Genomic DNA, 15,701 nt, shown 5'->3' on the forward strand with positions numbered 1-15,701 from the left:
GACTAGCGCTAACAAACAATTTGTGAGCCCGCGTTCCTTAGTACTGGGCAAACGGTAACAAAGGGCGGTAGGTTGTCGGCTCCGATAGATCTTTGAGGTAGCTCTTTGGCCTCCTGTAATCACTATCCCTATGTTCCTCTTGGGGTTTACCGAACGCTATTAAAACCCACAAAATGTTAGACTTTCAGCCATATCACCGCGGTCTTTTGGTATCTCTTTGCTCCACGACCTAGATTCAGGATGTTACGTGAAGCTAACGAAGCAAGTAACCAACATGTCACAGCCTTTATCCACAAATGTCCTTTTATCCTTCTTTTTTCGAGGGTTAAGCCAGTAAAAATTGACCGCACTTTTGCACTCATGCCATTGTGGACGTTAGCCAACGTCAATTTTGTCACATTTGCATGACGACGTTATTTACGGACAACGCGGTATTTGCGCAGTTTCACTTTCTAAGGATAAATTATACACTATGCATGTTACATTATGCATCGATAGCAAAAGTGGAGCCAAGATATATGTAAGTTATCTTTACACTCCCAAATTATATTTTAACTCTAACCCAGTCGGATCTTCATTGTTGCGTAATTCCATCTTCATGCGTCAGCCAGCGGCCATTTGTTTTTGACCTTCCTCACCTGAACAGAGGAGAGAGTACCCACATTAAAGATGTATTCCCGAAATTTATCTCTGCATAGTTCATATTTCGTTAAATGAACTAAACATGTAGAGTGTGTTTTTATATAATGTAGATACGTGAGACGCATTTGTGGAAAGCGCGGGAGTAATTTTTGTGCAGAAACAATTCAAGGCATTCTATTTTTCGCGCTTTAAACACTGCCGCACGATGATGTTTACGGTAATGAAGCTCAGTCTTAAGTGTGTCTAAAAATTCTAAGAAATTTAATATATCACGGGAGACTCAATATGGCAGCATTTTCTCCTCAGTAAAATATTAGTCAGTAATATACCCTCTCATGTCAAATCTTCATATGCACCGTCGTTTCTGCAATAACTTTCATAGTGAACTTAAAACTTTTGACATGGTAAATAATTCAATTGTTTCCTAATACTTAAACGCAGGATCAACTCGCCAATTTTTTTCTAGAATGAAATTGATACTCGGTAAGCATCATTTATTACCAATGCCTAAATAGAGCAGGCAGAAGTCACTTATTTATATAAAAAATCTAATGATTAAAACATTAAAAAGGGATTTGACGCAAACATTTGAATAATAACCAAGATGAACACTTTCCATATTACAAATTTAATGGACTTTCAATTGTCTGTACATCAGCAGCTGCTGCGACAGGCAGACGCAACAACCGTTTAAGTTCGAAACTGGTATGCATCGGCAACCTAATTAAAGGATGTTTTATAAATGGGCAGTCTGTGTACGTATTTATAACAACAATCTTCTTCTCGCTGGAGGATACCTAGTAAAACGACAGCTTTTGTAAGTGAAAAAAGCAATACATGTTTTTTTTTCCGCGCAAGCCGGTTTAACCAAATTAATTTACCCAAGATAAAGAGACTATTAATTAATTTGAAGTTTTTTCGCAAATATTCGTTTTATGTGAATATGATTCACGCGCGACATTTTTGGCCGACTACCCTGTGGAAACCATTGTGAAGATTTTTTCCCAGACTAGCTACGAACTGAAAAGGTGAAAAAAAAACTTTGGACTCACCATGTGTTAAAAGCCTATATAACACTGTTCAAACATTGGAGATGCAAGGTTAGCTGTTGACGAGTTTGTGGGTCTGGTTAATAGCTGAGATAACAGAAATATCCTTGCGTTCTGTAATCTACATCTACTAGTTATCATATCTACGCTTCCTTATTCACAGATAGTATCATTACCTGACTTGTTTTGCAACTTATTTTGTGGGCGTAGAACACATTGTAGTGATGGTATACTTGTAGGTTTGTGAGCGTGGCTGCAGCACTGAAAACGTGACACATGTACTGTGAATAAGTTTTGGGCAGAAACGATCCACAAAACGGACGCATTGACCACGACTCTTTAAGCCCCGCAATGGAGAAGAACTTGCAATGGTGGACCGAGGTTGCAGTTATCATAACAGTATTCATCATAGGGCTTGTAGGAAACATATTCGTTCTTATCATAGTTAACGAGAGAAACGTTAGGAAAACAATTCATGGAACATTTGTTATAAGTCTGGCTATTGCAGATTTGGTTTTGCTGTGTTCGGATTCGCCTGTTTCTATTCTACAACACTTCAGCCTTACGTCTGAAACATACAACTGCAGAGTACATCTGGCTATTGTTACAACCGGATACAATGCAGGACTTTTCACCATCACATCCATGGCGATCTATCGGTGCCATGTTGTAACAAATCCTTGGAGGCCAAAGCTAAAACGAAGAGGTGCAGTAATATGGGTGTCTTTCGTGTGGCTGGCAGCTTTTATTTTTGTTATTCCACTCATTGTTGTTAGTAAAATAACAAAAGATGGCAAATGTAAAGAAGATTGGCCTTCCCTTGCTCATCGCCAGGCATACACCGTCTCACTCCTCACAGCACAGTATATTTTACCGCTGCTGATTACAGTAATTTGCTACATACGAATATGGCTTTTTATGAGAAATCGACCGGTGTTTCCGAGAAACAGCAATTTATTCACTAACAGACGGATCCCAGGAGAAGAAAATACAAGAGAGAGTGTGATAATACTGAAAACCGTGGCAGTAATTGTGTTCTTGTTTTTGGTGTTGTTGTTGCCTAATCAAGTCGCGTGGATGCTGTTGGATTTCAGAAATGTTTCCTATGAAGAACTTTGGTTTGTTGCAGATATACTAACAAGACTCCATAGCTGTCTAAACCCAGTCGTCTATGGGGTGATGAATAAACAGTACCGTCGTAGTTACGTCACGTTTTTAACACGCACCCTGTGCTACCGTCACGTGTCACGTGTCGCGCAGGCGCCAACATAGGATAAAAGATAAAGATGAAAGATACATAGTTTATTCACAATCGCTTTGCAACTAGAAATTGAATTACACGCTTATTACAAAAGATGATATCAATAGTAGCATTAAATAGAACTATCAGTGGTTTAAAGCAAGTTTTTACGAAAATTTGTTTTTACATCTGTTTTGGTTATAAATGAAATATGTCGATTAAATCTAAAATTCTATCAAAATAGGTTTAGGCTTTAAGGGCATTAAAAGTGATGAAACTGTTAAGAAATCTTTTTGTCTTGAACACGCGCTTAAACTTTCGTTTCTTTTTAAGGTTCAAAGTACTTGTGTTACGAGCAGGAAGAAGGTCATTGAGCTTATTCTCTTCGCTCTGAATAATTTTATTGGGTAGTTTGACAAATAATTCCTGACGGCGATCTGAAGTTTATTTAGGCCTGATTCAGCCAATGTCCCATTGTATGAGCAAAAGGGAAAGATGATGCGCATTGCTCGCTTTTGTACTCCTTCAATCTCGTTGGGAAGGTATGTGGGGAGACCATCATGGGAGACAGGACATGCGTTCTTCGTGATCGGACTAATACAAGTGCTGAAAAACTGCTCCAACTCACGGATATCAAGACCAGATCGTTTAAGTTATGTCACAGTAATAATTAAAAAGTGAAGTCCATCATTCGAGGAAAAAAAGAATCTGTGAAAAAAAAATGATTTTAGTGCACCACGGAACTCTAGAAGTGAGGTACGCAGACATCAATTTTTTTCCACTGATTTTATTCCTTTACTTGCGCGATGGACTTCGGCGAAAAGGAGGGACTGCTCGTTGTCTATTCCTCCTGAAACCTGATTGAAAAGTGTGTGCGACTTGTGTAGTATTTGTAACGATCACTCGAAGTTCTTATCTTTGACATTTGCACCATCATGGCATTAACTTGTTCATAATCGGAAAGCTATGCAATACGGTTCTCTAATGTATTTACTAATATGCGCTCGTCTGGCTCAGCAAATTTAGGCAAGCGTATATATGAGAACTTAATTGTCAACCTTCTTGTCTTATATCTTAAATGTAAATAATTTTTGTTGAGTTAAATTTGGTTTCAATATGAGTTATTTCTTTAATTTTCCAAATAAAATTAACTTATTGATTCGTATATTTCAGTTACATCTGTTGATAAGGGCTAAATTTTAAAGATATCATTTCCAACCGAAGTGTTACCAAAAATCTGAATGAACGTAAATTGTAACTACATTACAGTCATTATATATAAATATTCCTCAGAGTTCAATATTGAAGCTTCGATTTTCTTGTTTCATAATGAAATGGCGCATCGGTGCAGGGGAGTGGCATTTATGATAAATTGCCTTAAGGCCGGATGTGAATTAATTCTCTAAAATGGAAAAGCGGGGCTATACGACTCAATTAAATACAAAGGGCTCATGAGTTCATAGCAAGGAGTTCCCTGTGTAAACTGATGAATGATTCATTCATTTTTCTTTTCAATATCTTTTCATGAACTAATCTTACTTCGTTACAAAAGCTATTACCTTTCGCCTCAGTCTCTCTGCCGACGGGTCACTAATTTTTTCTTAGTTGACATTTTTTAAAACAAGTGTGAAACAAGAGATTCAGGAATAAATTAAGAAAATCGTGTTCCCGACTGCCTGACCTTTAAACATTGTTCTTAGCCCGGTGAAACTCAATTAGTCTCTTATATCTTAGTTTATTCTAATCATTTTCACCCGACTCAGCGCTGTAAAGTCGAGTTCAAGTCCTCTTGAGGCCTATAAAAACTGTTTTTCGTAACATGATCAGTCTTTTCTATAATTTTCGTGGTAAAAAGGCAAAGCCTATTATAACTTATTACGTATGGTTAATGAGACACCGTTCTTAAAATAGCTGCGCAGTATAACTTCGAACTAAATTTAGACTCTGAAATATGTCACTGGGAGGATGCTTGTTTCAGGACGACTTCTCTTAGTTCATGAACTAAGTTTTACTCTTTCCCTTTAGATTTTTCAGGTGAAAAAACCATCTTCAATTCTTCAGGAGCCTCACGGTTTCTTCCAGTGTATCCGAAATTCTAGGCGGGTCCTACAGTTGCAGTTCGCCGCATCGAACATGGAGAACGCAAAAGTACCTTGACACATCTCCTAAACTGTCTGCTCTGAAAACAGTAGATGATCGGGTTAACAGCTGAGTTTAAAGTTACTAGGACAACGGTTGTCGTGTGAACTATGTCGCCTTGAGAGTTTAACCCATAGAAATCAAGAACATAGGCAATGAGACAGGGAAGCCAACATACTGCGCAAACAACTGTCACGGTCAAGACCATTTTCGTGACACGTTTGCGTGACTTGATGACGGCGCGCTGTGATTGCTCTACGGGTTGCGAACCTGTGACTCAGAGTTTAAAAACCACTCGGCTGTTGTAACAAATCCTTGGAGGCCAAAGCTAAAACGAAGAGGTGCAGTAATATGGGTGTCTTTCGTGTGGCTGGCAGCTTTTGTTTTTGTTATTCCACTCATTGTTGTTAGTAAAATAACAAAAGATGGCAAATGTATGGAAGATTGGCCTTCCCTTGCTCATCGCCAGGCATACACCGTCTCACTCCTTACAGCACAGTATATTTTACCGCTGCTGATTACTGCAATTTGCTACATACGAATATGGCTTTTTATGAGAAATCGACCGGTGTTTCCGAGAAACAGCAACTTATTCACTAACAGACGGATCCCAGGAGAAGAAAATACAAGAGAGAGTGTGATAATACTGAAAACCGTGGCAGTAATTGTGTTCTTGTTTTTGGTGTTGTTGTTGCCAATCAAGTCGCGTGGATGCTGTTGGATTTCAGAAATGTTTCCTATGAAGAACTTTGGTTTGTTGCAGATATACTAACAAGACTCCATAGCTGTCTAAACCCAGTCGTCTATGGGGTGATGAATAAACAGTACCGTCGTAGTTACGTCACGTTTTTAACACGCACCCTGTGCTACCGTCACGTGTCACGTGTCGCGCAGGCGCCAACATAGGATAAAAGATAAAGATGAAAGATACATAGTTTATTCACAATCGCTTTGCAACTAGAAATTGAGTTTAAAAACCACTCGGCTGTAAAGAAGCGTCATAACAGACAACGGTAAAATTCCGACTACAATGAGCCATCCAAGGCTATAAGCATTAAAATACCAACCAGAGGGCCAATCCTCGAGGCAAAAATCTAAATCCTCGTTGTATTTTTTCATCACATATACTGGAAGATTCCAGAGGATTGATAACAGCCAACAGGCAGGTATGATGAATTTCAGTTTGGCCTTTGTGATACGTTTTTTCTCGTCGTGTGGGTACAACACCGCAAAATATCTTTCAACTGCAACAGCAATCAGTGATACCACCGAGACCACGGCCCCGGTCCATAACAGGTTCCCTCCGGTTAGGAACTTGCAGAGGTAGTCCCCGGTGTGCCCCGTCGGGTGTTGGTACGTGTGAATTAGGATATACCGAGGGATCACAAATATAGCTACCACCATATCTGCGCAGGCGAGATTCACCAACAAATAATTCATGGCGCTTCTCATTAGCCGGTTTCTCAGGACAACAAGACAGACCAGAGAGTTACTGACGAGGCTGATTAGCACAAGAAACGAGAAAGCCACACGAAGGCTGATTTCCGCCGCTTCTGTTTCAGTGAAAAGCGACATGGTGTTTTTGAAACCAATACTTTGCTGAGCAAATCAGATCTGAAAATAACAAGGAAACGAATGGTTAATAATGTTTTTGCCTTAGTGTTCAGAATAAACATTCTACGCTAAGTAAATCATGGGTTCTATGAAGTTCTGTTTTATTTGGTCGATTCATGGGATAATTAACATCAAGAGAGGATAAGGCTCTCTTGTTAATAAACATTTTTCTGCTCTAACGTGTTTCCAAAGGCATCACCTTAACAAAACCAAGAAGATTAGCATGCGGAAAGTTACGTGTAAACTAAGGTTCTGCGCCATCCGCTGTCTGAGTTGACAAAAAAAATTTCAACACATAAACCAGTTAAAAAAATTGATGATTTATTTTTGTTTACACGAACCTTAGAGCTCCTTTGCCCGAGAACAGGTTTTCTCATGTTCAGTGAAGTAATCACTGTGCCGCTTTTATACTTCAGCATTTAGTATTTTTTAAACAATACTCTTTTGTGTAATTTATATTCGAGTTAGAGATGCTCTCCACATCGTCAAACAGTCCTGAAACACGAAATGTTAAGTTGAGTCCGACCAGTTCCCGCAAAGAAGAGAAGCGTTTGAATCAGACTGCTGTAACATTTGTCTTAGCTCTGACGAAAAAGAAAAGCCACCTTTAGAAAATTTTCACGGTGGACAATTTACATTGGGCTTTTTCTCCGGAAAGTAAAGCGCGGCTGGCGCCAAGAATTGACCTCATTTGCACATTTGGCCGCTGTGTTGTTTTAGACACCAATAGATATTTTTACATTTTTGAAAAGTAGTATGCTGAAGCTGTTAACTACAAGGCTTCTCTCGAAGTGGATCTCATTAAAGTCAAGCTCCTTTAAGCATCACGCAAGTTTTATTATACAAATACACCAGCTTGCTTTTCTAGAACAAACAAATTCTGTAGCAAGAAAATACTTTAAATTTTTGATTACTCATTCTTGATCTGCTTACCTTTTGTAGAATGTGTAAAATATAAAATGTTCTGGTGTAACAGGGAACTGTTGAACAGAGCTGATTGCAAAGCGAAACTGAGAAAAGCAAATTATGAAGATAATGTTCCCTTGAGAAAATTAAAGGGGGCGTCAATAAAATTGATTACTATGCTTACAGATGTGAACAAGCTGTCGCTTCTTCACAATAGCGTGCTCAAATATTGACTGAATGCAGTGGCTATTAAAACGTCATGTTAAATAAAGGCTCTTTTAATTGGTCCAGCAATGGACTAAAGCTGGGTGTAGCTGTTTTTTTCCAGCGTCTATGGTTTTTAAGGGGTAGAAAAATAAAAAAAAAAAGCTTTCGGAAGTTGACAATAGAAAAAAAATGAAGCTCAGTCTTAAGTGTGTCTGAAAATTCTAAGAAATTTGATATATCACGGGCGACTCAATATGGCAGCATTTTCACCTCAGTATTTAAAATCTTCATATGCACCATGAAACTTCCCGTCGTTTCTGCAGTAACTTTTATGAACTTAAAACTTCTGACATGGTAAATAATTCAATTGTGTCCCAACACTTAGACGCTGTCATTTTCTTGAATGAAATTAATACTCGGCAAGCATCATCTATTACCACCGGCTAAATAGAGCAGGCAAAAGTCACTTATTTGTATAACAAATCTAATGGTTAAAACACTAAAAAGGGATTTGACGCAAACTTTTGACTAGTAACCAAGATGAACACTTTCCACATTACAAATTAATAGGACTTTCAATTGTCTGTACATCAGCAGCTGCTGCGACAGGCAGACGCAAGAACCATTTAAGTTCGAAACTGATATGCATCGGCAACCTAATTAAGGGATGTTTTATAAATGGGCAGTCTGTGTACGTATTTATAATAACAATCTTCTTCTCGCTGGAGGATACGTAGTAAAACGACAGCTTTTGTAAGTGGGAAAAGCAATACATGTATTTTTTCGCGCAAGCCGGTTTAACCAAATTAATTTGCCCAAGATAAAGAGACTAGTAATTAATTTGAAGTTTTTTCACAAATATTCGTTTTATGTGAATATGATTCACGCGCAACATTTTTGGCCGACTTCCCTGCGGCAGCCATTGTGAAGATTTTACCCAAACTAGCAACGAACTGAAAAGGTGAAAAAAAACTTTGGACTCACCATGTGTTAAAAGCCTGTATAACGCTGTTCAAACATTGTGGGTCTGGTTAATAGCTGTGATAACAGAAATATCCTTGTGTTCTGTAATCTACATCTACCAGTTATCATATCTACACTTACTTATTCACAGATAGTATCATTAACTGACTTGTTTTGCAACTTATTTTGTGGGCGTATAACACATTGTAGTAATGGTATACTCGTAGGTTTGTGAGCGTGGCTGCAGCACTGAAAACGTGACATATGTACTGTGAATTATTCACAGATAGTATCATTACCTGACTTGTTTTGCAACTTATTTTGTGGGCGTAGAACACATTGTAGTAATGGTATACTTGTAGGTTTGTGAGCGTGGCTGCAGCACTGAAAACGTGACACATGTACCGTGAATAAGTTTTGGGCAGAAACGATTCACAAATCGGACGCATTGACCACGACTCTTTAAGCCCTGCCATGGAGAAGAACCTGCAATGGTGGACCGAGGTTGCAGTTATCATAACAGTATTCATCATAGGGCTTGTAGGAAACATACTTGTTCTTATCACAGTTCATCAGAGAAACGCTAGGAAGACAATTCATGGAACATTTGTTATAAGTCTGGCTATTGCAGATTTGGTTTTGCTGTGTTCGGATTCGCCTGTTTCTATTTTACAACACTTCAGCCTTACGTCTGAAACATACAGCTGCAGAGTACATCTGACTATTGTTACAACCGGATACAATGCAGGACTTTTCACCATCACATCCATGGCGATCTATCGGTGCCATGTTGTAACAAATCCTTGGAGGCCAAAGCTAAAACGAAGAGGTGCAGTAATATGGGTGTCCTTCGTGTGGCTGGCAGCTTTTATTTTCGTTATTCCACTCATTGTTGTTGGTAAAATAACAAAAGATGGCAAATGTAAAGAAGATTGGCCTTCCCTTGCTCATCGCCAGGCATACACCGTCTCACTCCTCACAGCACAGTATATTTTACCGCTGCTGATTACTGCAATTTGCTACATACGAATATGGCTTTTTATGAGAAATCGACCGGTGTTTCCGAGAAACAGCAATTTATTCACTAACAGACGGATCCCAGGAGAAGAAAATACAAGAGAGAGTATGATAATACTGAAAACCGTGGCAGTAATTATGTTCTTGTTTTTGGTGTTGCTGTTGCCTAATCAAGTCGCGTGGATGCTGTTGGATTTCAGAAATGTTTCCTATGAAGAACTTTGGTTTGTTGCAGATATACTAACAAGACTCCATAGCTGTCTAAACCCAGTCGTCTATGGGGTGATGAATAAACAGTACCGTTGTAGTTACGTCACGTTTCTAGCACGCACCCTGTGCTACCGTCACGTGTCACGTGTCGCGCAGGCGCCAACATAGGATAAAAGATAAAGATGAAAGATACATAGTTTATTCACAATCGCTTTGCAACTAGAAATTGAATTACACGCTTATTACAAAAGATGATATCAATAGTAGCATTAAATAGAACTATCAGTGGTTTAAAGCAAGTTTTTACAAAAATTTTTTTTTACATCTGTTTTGGTTATAAATGAAATATGTCGATTAAATCTAAAATTCTATCAAAATAGATTTAGGCTTTAAGGGCATTAAAAGTGATAAAACTATTAAGAAATCGTTTTGTCTTGAACACGCGCTTAAACTTCCGTTTATTTTTAAGGTTCAAAGTACTTGTGTTACGAGCAGGAAGAAGGTCATGGAGCTTATTCTCTTCGCTCTGAATAATTTTATTGGGTAGTTTGTCAAATAATTCCTGACGGCGATCTGAAGTTTATTTAGGCCTGATTCAGCCGATGTCCCATTGTATGAGCAAAAGGGAAAGATGATGCGCATTGCTCGCTTTTGTACCCCTTCAATCTCGTTGGGAAGGTATGTGGGGAGACCATCATGGGAGACAGGACATGCGTGCTTCGTGATCGGACTAATACAAGTGCTGAAAAACTGCTCCAACTCACGGATATCAAGACCAGATCGTTTAAGTTATGTCACAGTAATAATTTATACCAATGGGGAGTTATGTGTCTATTAAACTTATCTTACGTCACTGACGTCACCAAAAATAGAAAAAGAAAAAACAAGAACCTAACAGCTGAGTGATCTCGTCATAGAGACAAATATTTATGCATTTACAGGGACTATAATTCAAGATAATAGAGGCCAGTTTGATGACTGAAACATACACAAGCCTTTTAAAAGCCTGTAAAGAAAAGAACTGGCTATATTCAGGATTAATTTATATCGGAAACAATAGCAGAAGTAAAAAGACTTTTACATAAGAAGTGCAGTTATAAAGTAGTAGATGTTAAGATTCATTTTGTAGACTACAAGCAGTCTGATCTTTTCGGCGAAGTCCATCACGAGAGGAAACAAAGAATCTGTGAAAAGAAAAATAATTTTAGTGCGCCACGGAACTCTAGAAGTGAGGTACGCAGACATCAATTTTTTTCCACTGATTTTATTCCTTTACTTGCGCGATGGACTTCGGTGAAAAGGGGGGGACGGCTCGTTGTCTACACCTCCTGAAACCTGATTGAAAAGTGTGCGCGACTTGTGTAGTATTTGTAACGATCACTCGAAGTTCTTATCTTTGACATAAGCACCATCATGGCATTAACTTGTTCATAATCCGAACGGTATTACATTGCTTTCCGGCGGAAAGCAATGTAATACCGTTATCTAATGTATTTACTAATATGCGCTCGTCTGGCTTAGCAAATTTAGACAAGCGTATATATGAGAACTTAATTGTCAACCTTCTTGTCTTATATCTTAAATGTACATAATTTTTGTTGAGTTAAATTTGGTTTAAATATCAGTTATTTCTTTAACTTTCCAAATAAAATAACTCATCGATTAGTATATTTCAGTTACTTCTGTTGATAAGGGCTAAATAAGATATTATTTTCAACCGAAGTGTTACCAAAAAACTGAATGAACGCAAATTGTAACTACATTAGAGTCATTTTATATAAATATTCCTTAGAGTTCAATATCGAAGCTTTGATTTTCCTGTTTCATGATGAAATGGCACATCGGTGGAGGGGAGTGGCATTTATAATAAATTGCCTTAAGGCCCGGATGTGGATTGATTCTCTAGAATGGAAAAGGGGGGCTATACGACTCAATTAAATACAAAGGGCTCATGAGTTCATAGCAAGGAGTTCCCTGTATAAACTGATGAATGAGTCATTCATTTTTCTTTTCAATATCTTTTCAAGAGCTAATATTACTTCGTTACAAAAGCTATCACCTTTCGCCTCAGTCTCCCTGCCAAATCGTGTTTCCGACTGCCTGACCTTTAAACATTGTCCTTAGCCCAGTAAAACTCAAATTAGTCTCTCATATCTTAGTTTATTCTAATCATTTTCAGCCGACTCAGCGCTGTAAAGTCGAGTTCAATGCCTCTTGCGGCCTATAAAAACTGATTTTTGTAACATGATCATGTCTTTTCTGGAATTGCTTTGGTAAAAAATCAAAGCCTATTGTAACTTATTACGTATGGTTAATGAGACACCGTTCTTAAAATAGCTGCGCAGTATAACTTCAAACTAAATTTAGCCTGTGAAATATGTCACTGGGAGGATGCTTGTTTCAGGACGACTTCTCTTAGTTCATGAACTAAGTTTTACTCTTTCCCTTTAGATTTCTCAGGTGAAAAAACCATCTTCAATTCTTCAGGAGCCTCATGATTCCTTTCAGCGTATCCGAAATTCTAGGCGGGTCCTACAGTTGCAGTTCGCCGCACCAAACATGGAGAAAACAATAGTACCTTGACACATCTCCTAAACTGTCTGCTCTGAAAACAGTAGATGATCGGATTAACAGCTGAGTTTAAAGTTACTAGGACAACGGTTGTCGTGTGAACTATGTCGCCTTGAGAGTTTAACCCATAGAAATCAAGAACATAGGCAATGAGATTGGGAAGCCAACATACCGCGCAAACAACTGTCACGGTCAAGACCATTTTCGTGACACGTTTGCGTGACTTGATAACGGCGCGCTGTGATTGCTATACCGGTTGCGACTTTGTGACCCAGAGTTTAAAAACCACTCGGCTGTAAAGAAGCATCATAACAGACAACGGTAAAATTCCGACTACAATGAGCCATCCAAGGCTATAGGCATTCAAATACCAACCAGAGAGCCAATCCTCGTTGTATTTCACCAACACATATACTGGAATATTCCAGAAGATTGAAAACAGCCAACAAGCAGGTATGATGAATTTGAGTTTGGCCTTTGTGATGCGTTTTTTCTTGTCGTGTGGGTACAACACCGCAAAATATCTTTCGACTGCAACAGCAATCAGTGATACCACCGAGACCACGCCCCTGGTCCATACCAGATTCCCTCCGGTTAGCAGAGGTAGTCCCCGGTGTGCCCCATGGGGTGTTCGTACGTGTGAATTGGGATATATCGAGGGATCACAAATATAGCTACCACCATATCGGCGCAGGCGAGATTCACCAACAAATAATTCATGGCACTTCTCATCAGCCGGTTTCTCAGGACAACAAGACAGACCAGAGAGTTACCGACGAGGGTGATTAGCACAAGAAACGAGAAGGCCACGCGAAGGCTGATTTCCACCGCTTCTGTGTCAGTGAAAAGCGACATGGTGTTTTTGGAACCAATACTTTGCTGAAGATGAGCAAATCAGATCTGAAAATAACAAGGAAAGAAATTGTTAATAATGTTTTTACCTTAGTGTACAGAATAAACGTTCTACGCTAAGTAAATCATAGGTTCTATGAAGTTCTGTTTTATTTGGTCTGCCCAAGCTTGTCGATTCTTGGAGTAATTAACATCGAGAGAGGATAAGCCTCTCTTGTTAATAAACATTTTTCTGCTTTAACGTGTTTTCAAAGGGATCACATTGGGCCTATTCGAGGTGATCTCCTTAACAAAACCAAGAAGATTAGCATGCGGAAAGTTACGTGTAAACTAAGGTTGTGCGCCATCCACTTTCTGAGTTGACAAAAAAAAAATGTCAACACATAACCCAGTTAAAACAATCGATGATCTTTTATTGTTTACACGAACCTTAGACCTCCTTTGCTCAAGAACAGGTTTTCACATGTATATTGATCTTGGAAATGAGAAGACGAGGGAAACTGGGATATAATTGAGTTGCACGACTATCTAATGAAGGCCTCGATGGTGTTAAAAGTTAGCCGTAGAACGGCCAAACAATTTAGCCGTTAGGCGTAAAAATTGATACATTTTAACCGTTGATCGTAAAAAAAAAGTTAACCGTAAAAATTTTTCATTTGATCAAAAGAGAAGGAAGTTCCGTTAGCCGTATAATGGCAAAAATTTTAACCATTAGCCTTAAAGGCCATTACGCCATTGAGGGCCCCCAATATTGCGTTTCCTATTTTGCCAAGTGTTTCCTCAATTATCAAAGAATTTCTACGTAAACATTGGCCGTAGACTCTATCTTTTCTTCATAGCTACGAATTTCTTTCACGAGAGGCGTCGGATATTGCAACTAAACTTGGTGTTACGTTTGGTAATGATTTTCCAGGTGATGCTAGAGATGAAATTAAGCAGAGAAGCTAAGCGAGTCTAGTTGGATTTGGCCACTGAACAATTATACTCTGCCCAAGTGTTTCGAAGTAAAGATCCCACGAACTGAGTTTTGAATAAGAAAGTCAATTTGATAAAAAAAAAAAACAAACAAAAAAAACGACAAAATCAACAAAGCAAAACAAGAAACAAATAAACCAAGAACCTAAGAGCAGAAAAAGAAAAAAAAAAAGACGAAGAAGATTTTTCTATTTTGTTCGATTTTTTCCATTTGAAGTTGCCATTAAACTCTTGTAAAGCGAAAGGATTGTAAATGAAAAGGAAGTAACTTCTTTCCATTTTAAAAGGCTCATTTAGAACTCACTGTTCCCGCGGCACTGAAAAGTAGGTTCACACATTCGGTTTAAAAAAGCAAGGGGCTGCGGTACTTTCTCGTTTCTCATTAAAAAGACATTTTGAGAAGTGATACAATAATCAACGATTTTTAACTCACCAATGTTTTATAGTTAGTCAACTTGTCCCCAGACAGTCGCAGCTTTCCTCGAACCTTGGTGCAAACGATTCTTACAACTGCTCTTCAATAAAGGCACGATCTGGGGTAAATTTACTTCTTCCTATGTCAGTCTTTCAGCTTAAAGATAATGACTGAGCTCTAAGCTCAATGTCGCCGAGTTACGGTAACCGCCGATCGGCGAGATGTCACGGTATTGATATTGGCTTACGACTGTACAGAAAGATACTGAACTATTGACGTCACTAAAAAAGTGATCTAGATGTTTATTCGTTCTTTAGCCTTCTAAAATTAGATCTGCATATCAATCTGATTATTGTTTCTCTCTGTATCTGTCTTAAAAATGATTCATTGAAGGTTTTATGGCTTTTGTCGGCGGCACTGCCGGTCGGCGGTTCTGTCTGACCAAGTAATTGGAAGTGATTAGCGAGTCGTTCAGTGTCTCTTGTCTAGAAAAGAACATTCTAATTATGGATTCCATAGCATTAGATTGCAAAATAGATTTCATCTTTTTATTTTTTGATTTTCCCAAGTTTAAATTCATGGTCCTCATAAGAGTTAACTGACTGTATATTTGCTAGAAAAATTTAGCACACATTTCTCAAGATTATATTTTTTATGTGGTTTCGTGATGACATTTGAATGGAAGGGAATAAAAATCATCACTACATACTACCAGTAGTTGTGGTCTAATTAATTACACGTCGTCGATATTGAACCAAAACACAAATATCGTTGTGATTTCGAATCGACATGAAAAGCAAATATTTGCTCCACATAACGTGCTGTGTCCATCTTCTTGAATTTGAGGACTACATTGTATTTCGTGGAACATTCTTTCATTTTTTCTGCTCTAACGTGTTCT

The 15,701-nt window shown here is 38.4% G+C and overlaps 2 protein-coding genes and 3 pseudogenes across 2 annotated transcripts; 3 read left to right on the forward strand and 2 right to left on the reverse strand.

Annotated features, from left to right (window-relative positions):
- The first annotated feature begins 2,042 nt into the window (after nucleotides 1-2,042).
- LOC136282848 (neuropeptide FF receptor 1-like) lies at nucleotides 2,043-2,963 on the forward strand. Its single transcript, XM_066170796.1, has one exon. The coding sequence runs from the start codon at nucleotides 2,043-2,045 to the stop codon at nucleotides 2,961-2,963; it is 921 nt and encodes a 306-aa protein (XP_066026893.1).
- A 2,063-nt stretch (nucleotides 2,964-5,026) lies between these two features.
- Nucleotides 5,027-7,650, reverse strand: LOC136282849 (G-protein coupled receptor 83-like; annotated as a pseudogene).
- Nucleotides 5,348-6,048, forward strand: LOC136282793 (neuropeptide FF receptor 1-like; annotated as a pseudogene).
- Nucleotides 7,651-9,234: 1,584 nt separating the features above from the next.
- LOC131789168 (neuropeptide FF receptor 1-like) lies at nucleotides 9,235-10,155 on the forward strand. Its single transcript, XM_059106246.2, has one exon. The coding sequence runs from the start codon at nucleotides 9,235-9,237 to the stop codon at nucleotides 10,153-10,155; it is 921 nt and encodes a 306-aa protein (XP_058962229.2).
- A 2,353-nt stretch (nucleotides 10,156-12,508) lies between these two features.
- LOC136283168 (allatostatin-A receptor-like) lies at nucleotides 12,509-13,435 on the reverse strand (annotated as a pseudogene).
- Between the last annotated feature and the right edge of the window lie 2,266 nt (nucleotides 13,436-15,701).

The sequence above is a fragment of the Pocillopora verrucosa genome, chromosome 8, assembly GCF_036669915.1.
Source record: "Pocillopora verrucosa isolate sample1 chromosome 8, ASM3666991v2, whole genome shotgun sequence".
Taxonomy (NCBI): domain Eukaryota; kingdom Metazoa; phylum Cnidaria; class Anthozoa; order Scleractinia; family Pocilloporidae; genus Pocillopora; species Pocillopora verrucosa.

Bases quoted from the DNA above. Each gene is read 5' to 3' on its own strand.
- LOC136282848 (XM_066170796.1), top strand. From the start codon at position 2,043: ATGGAGAAGAACTTGCAATGGTGGACCGAGGTTGCAGTTATCATAACA.
- LOC131789168 (XM_059106246.2), top strand. From the start codon at position 9,235: ATGGAGAAGAACCTGCAATGGTGGACCGAGGTTGCAGTTATCATAACA.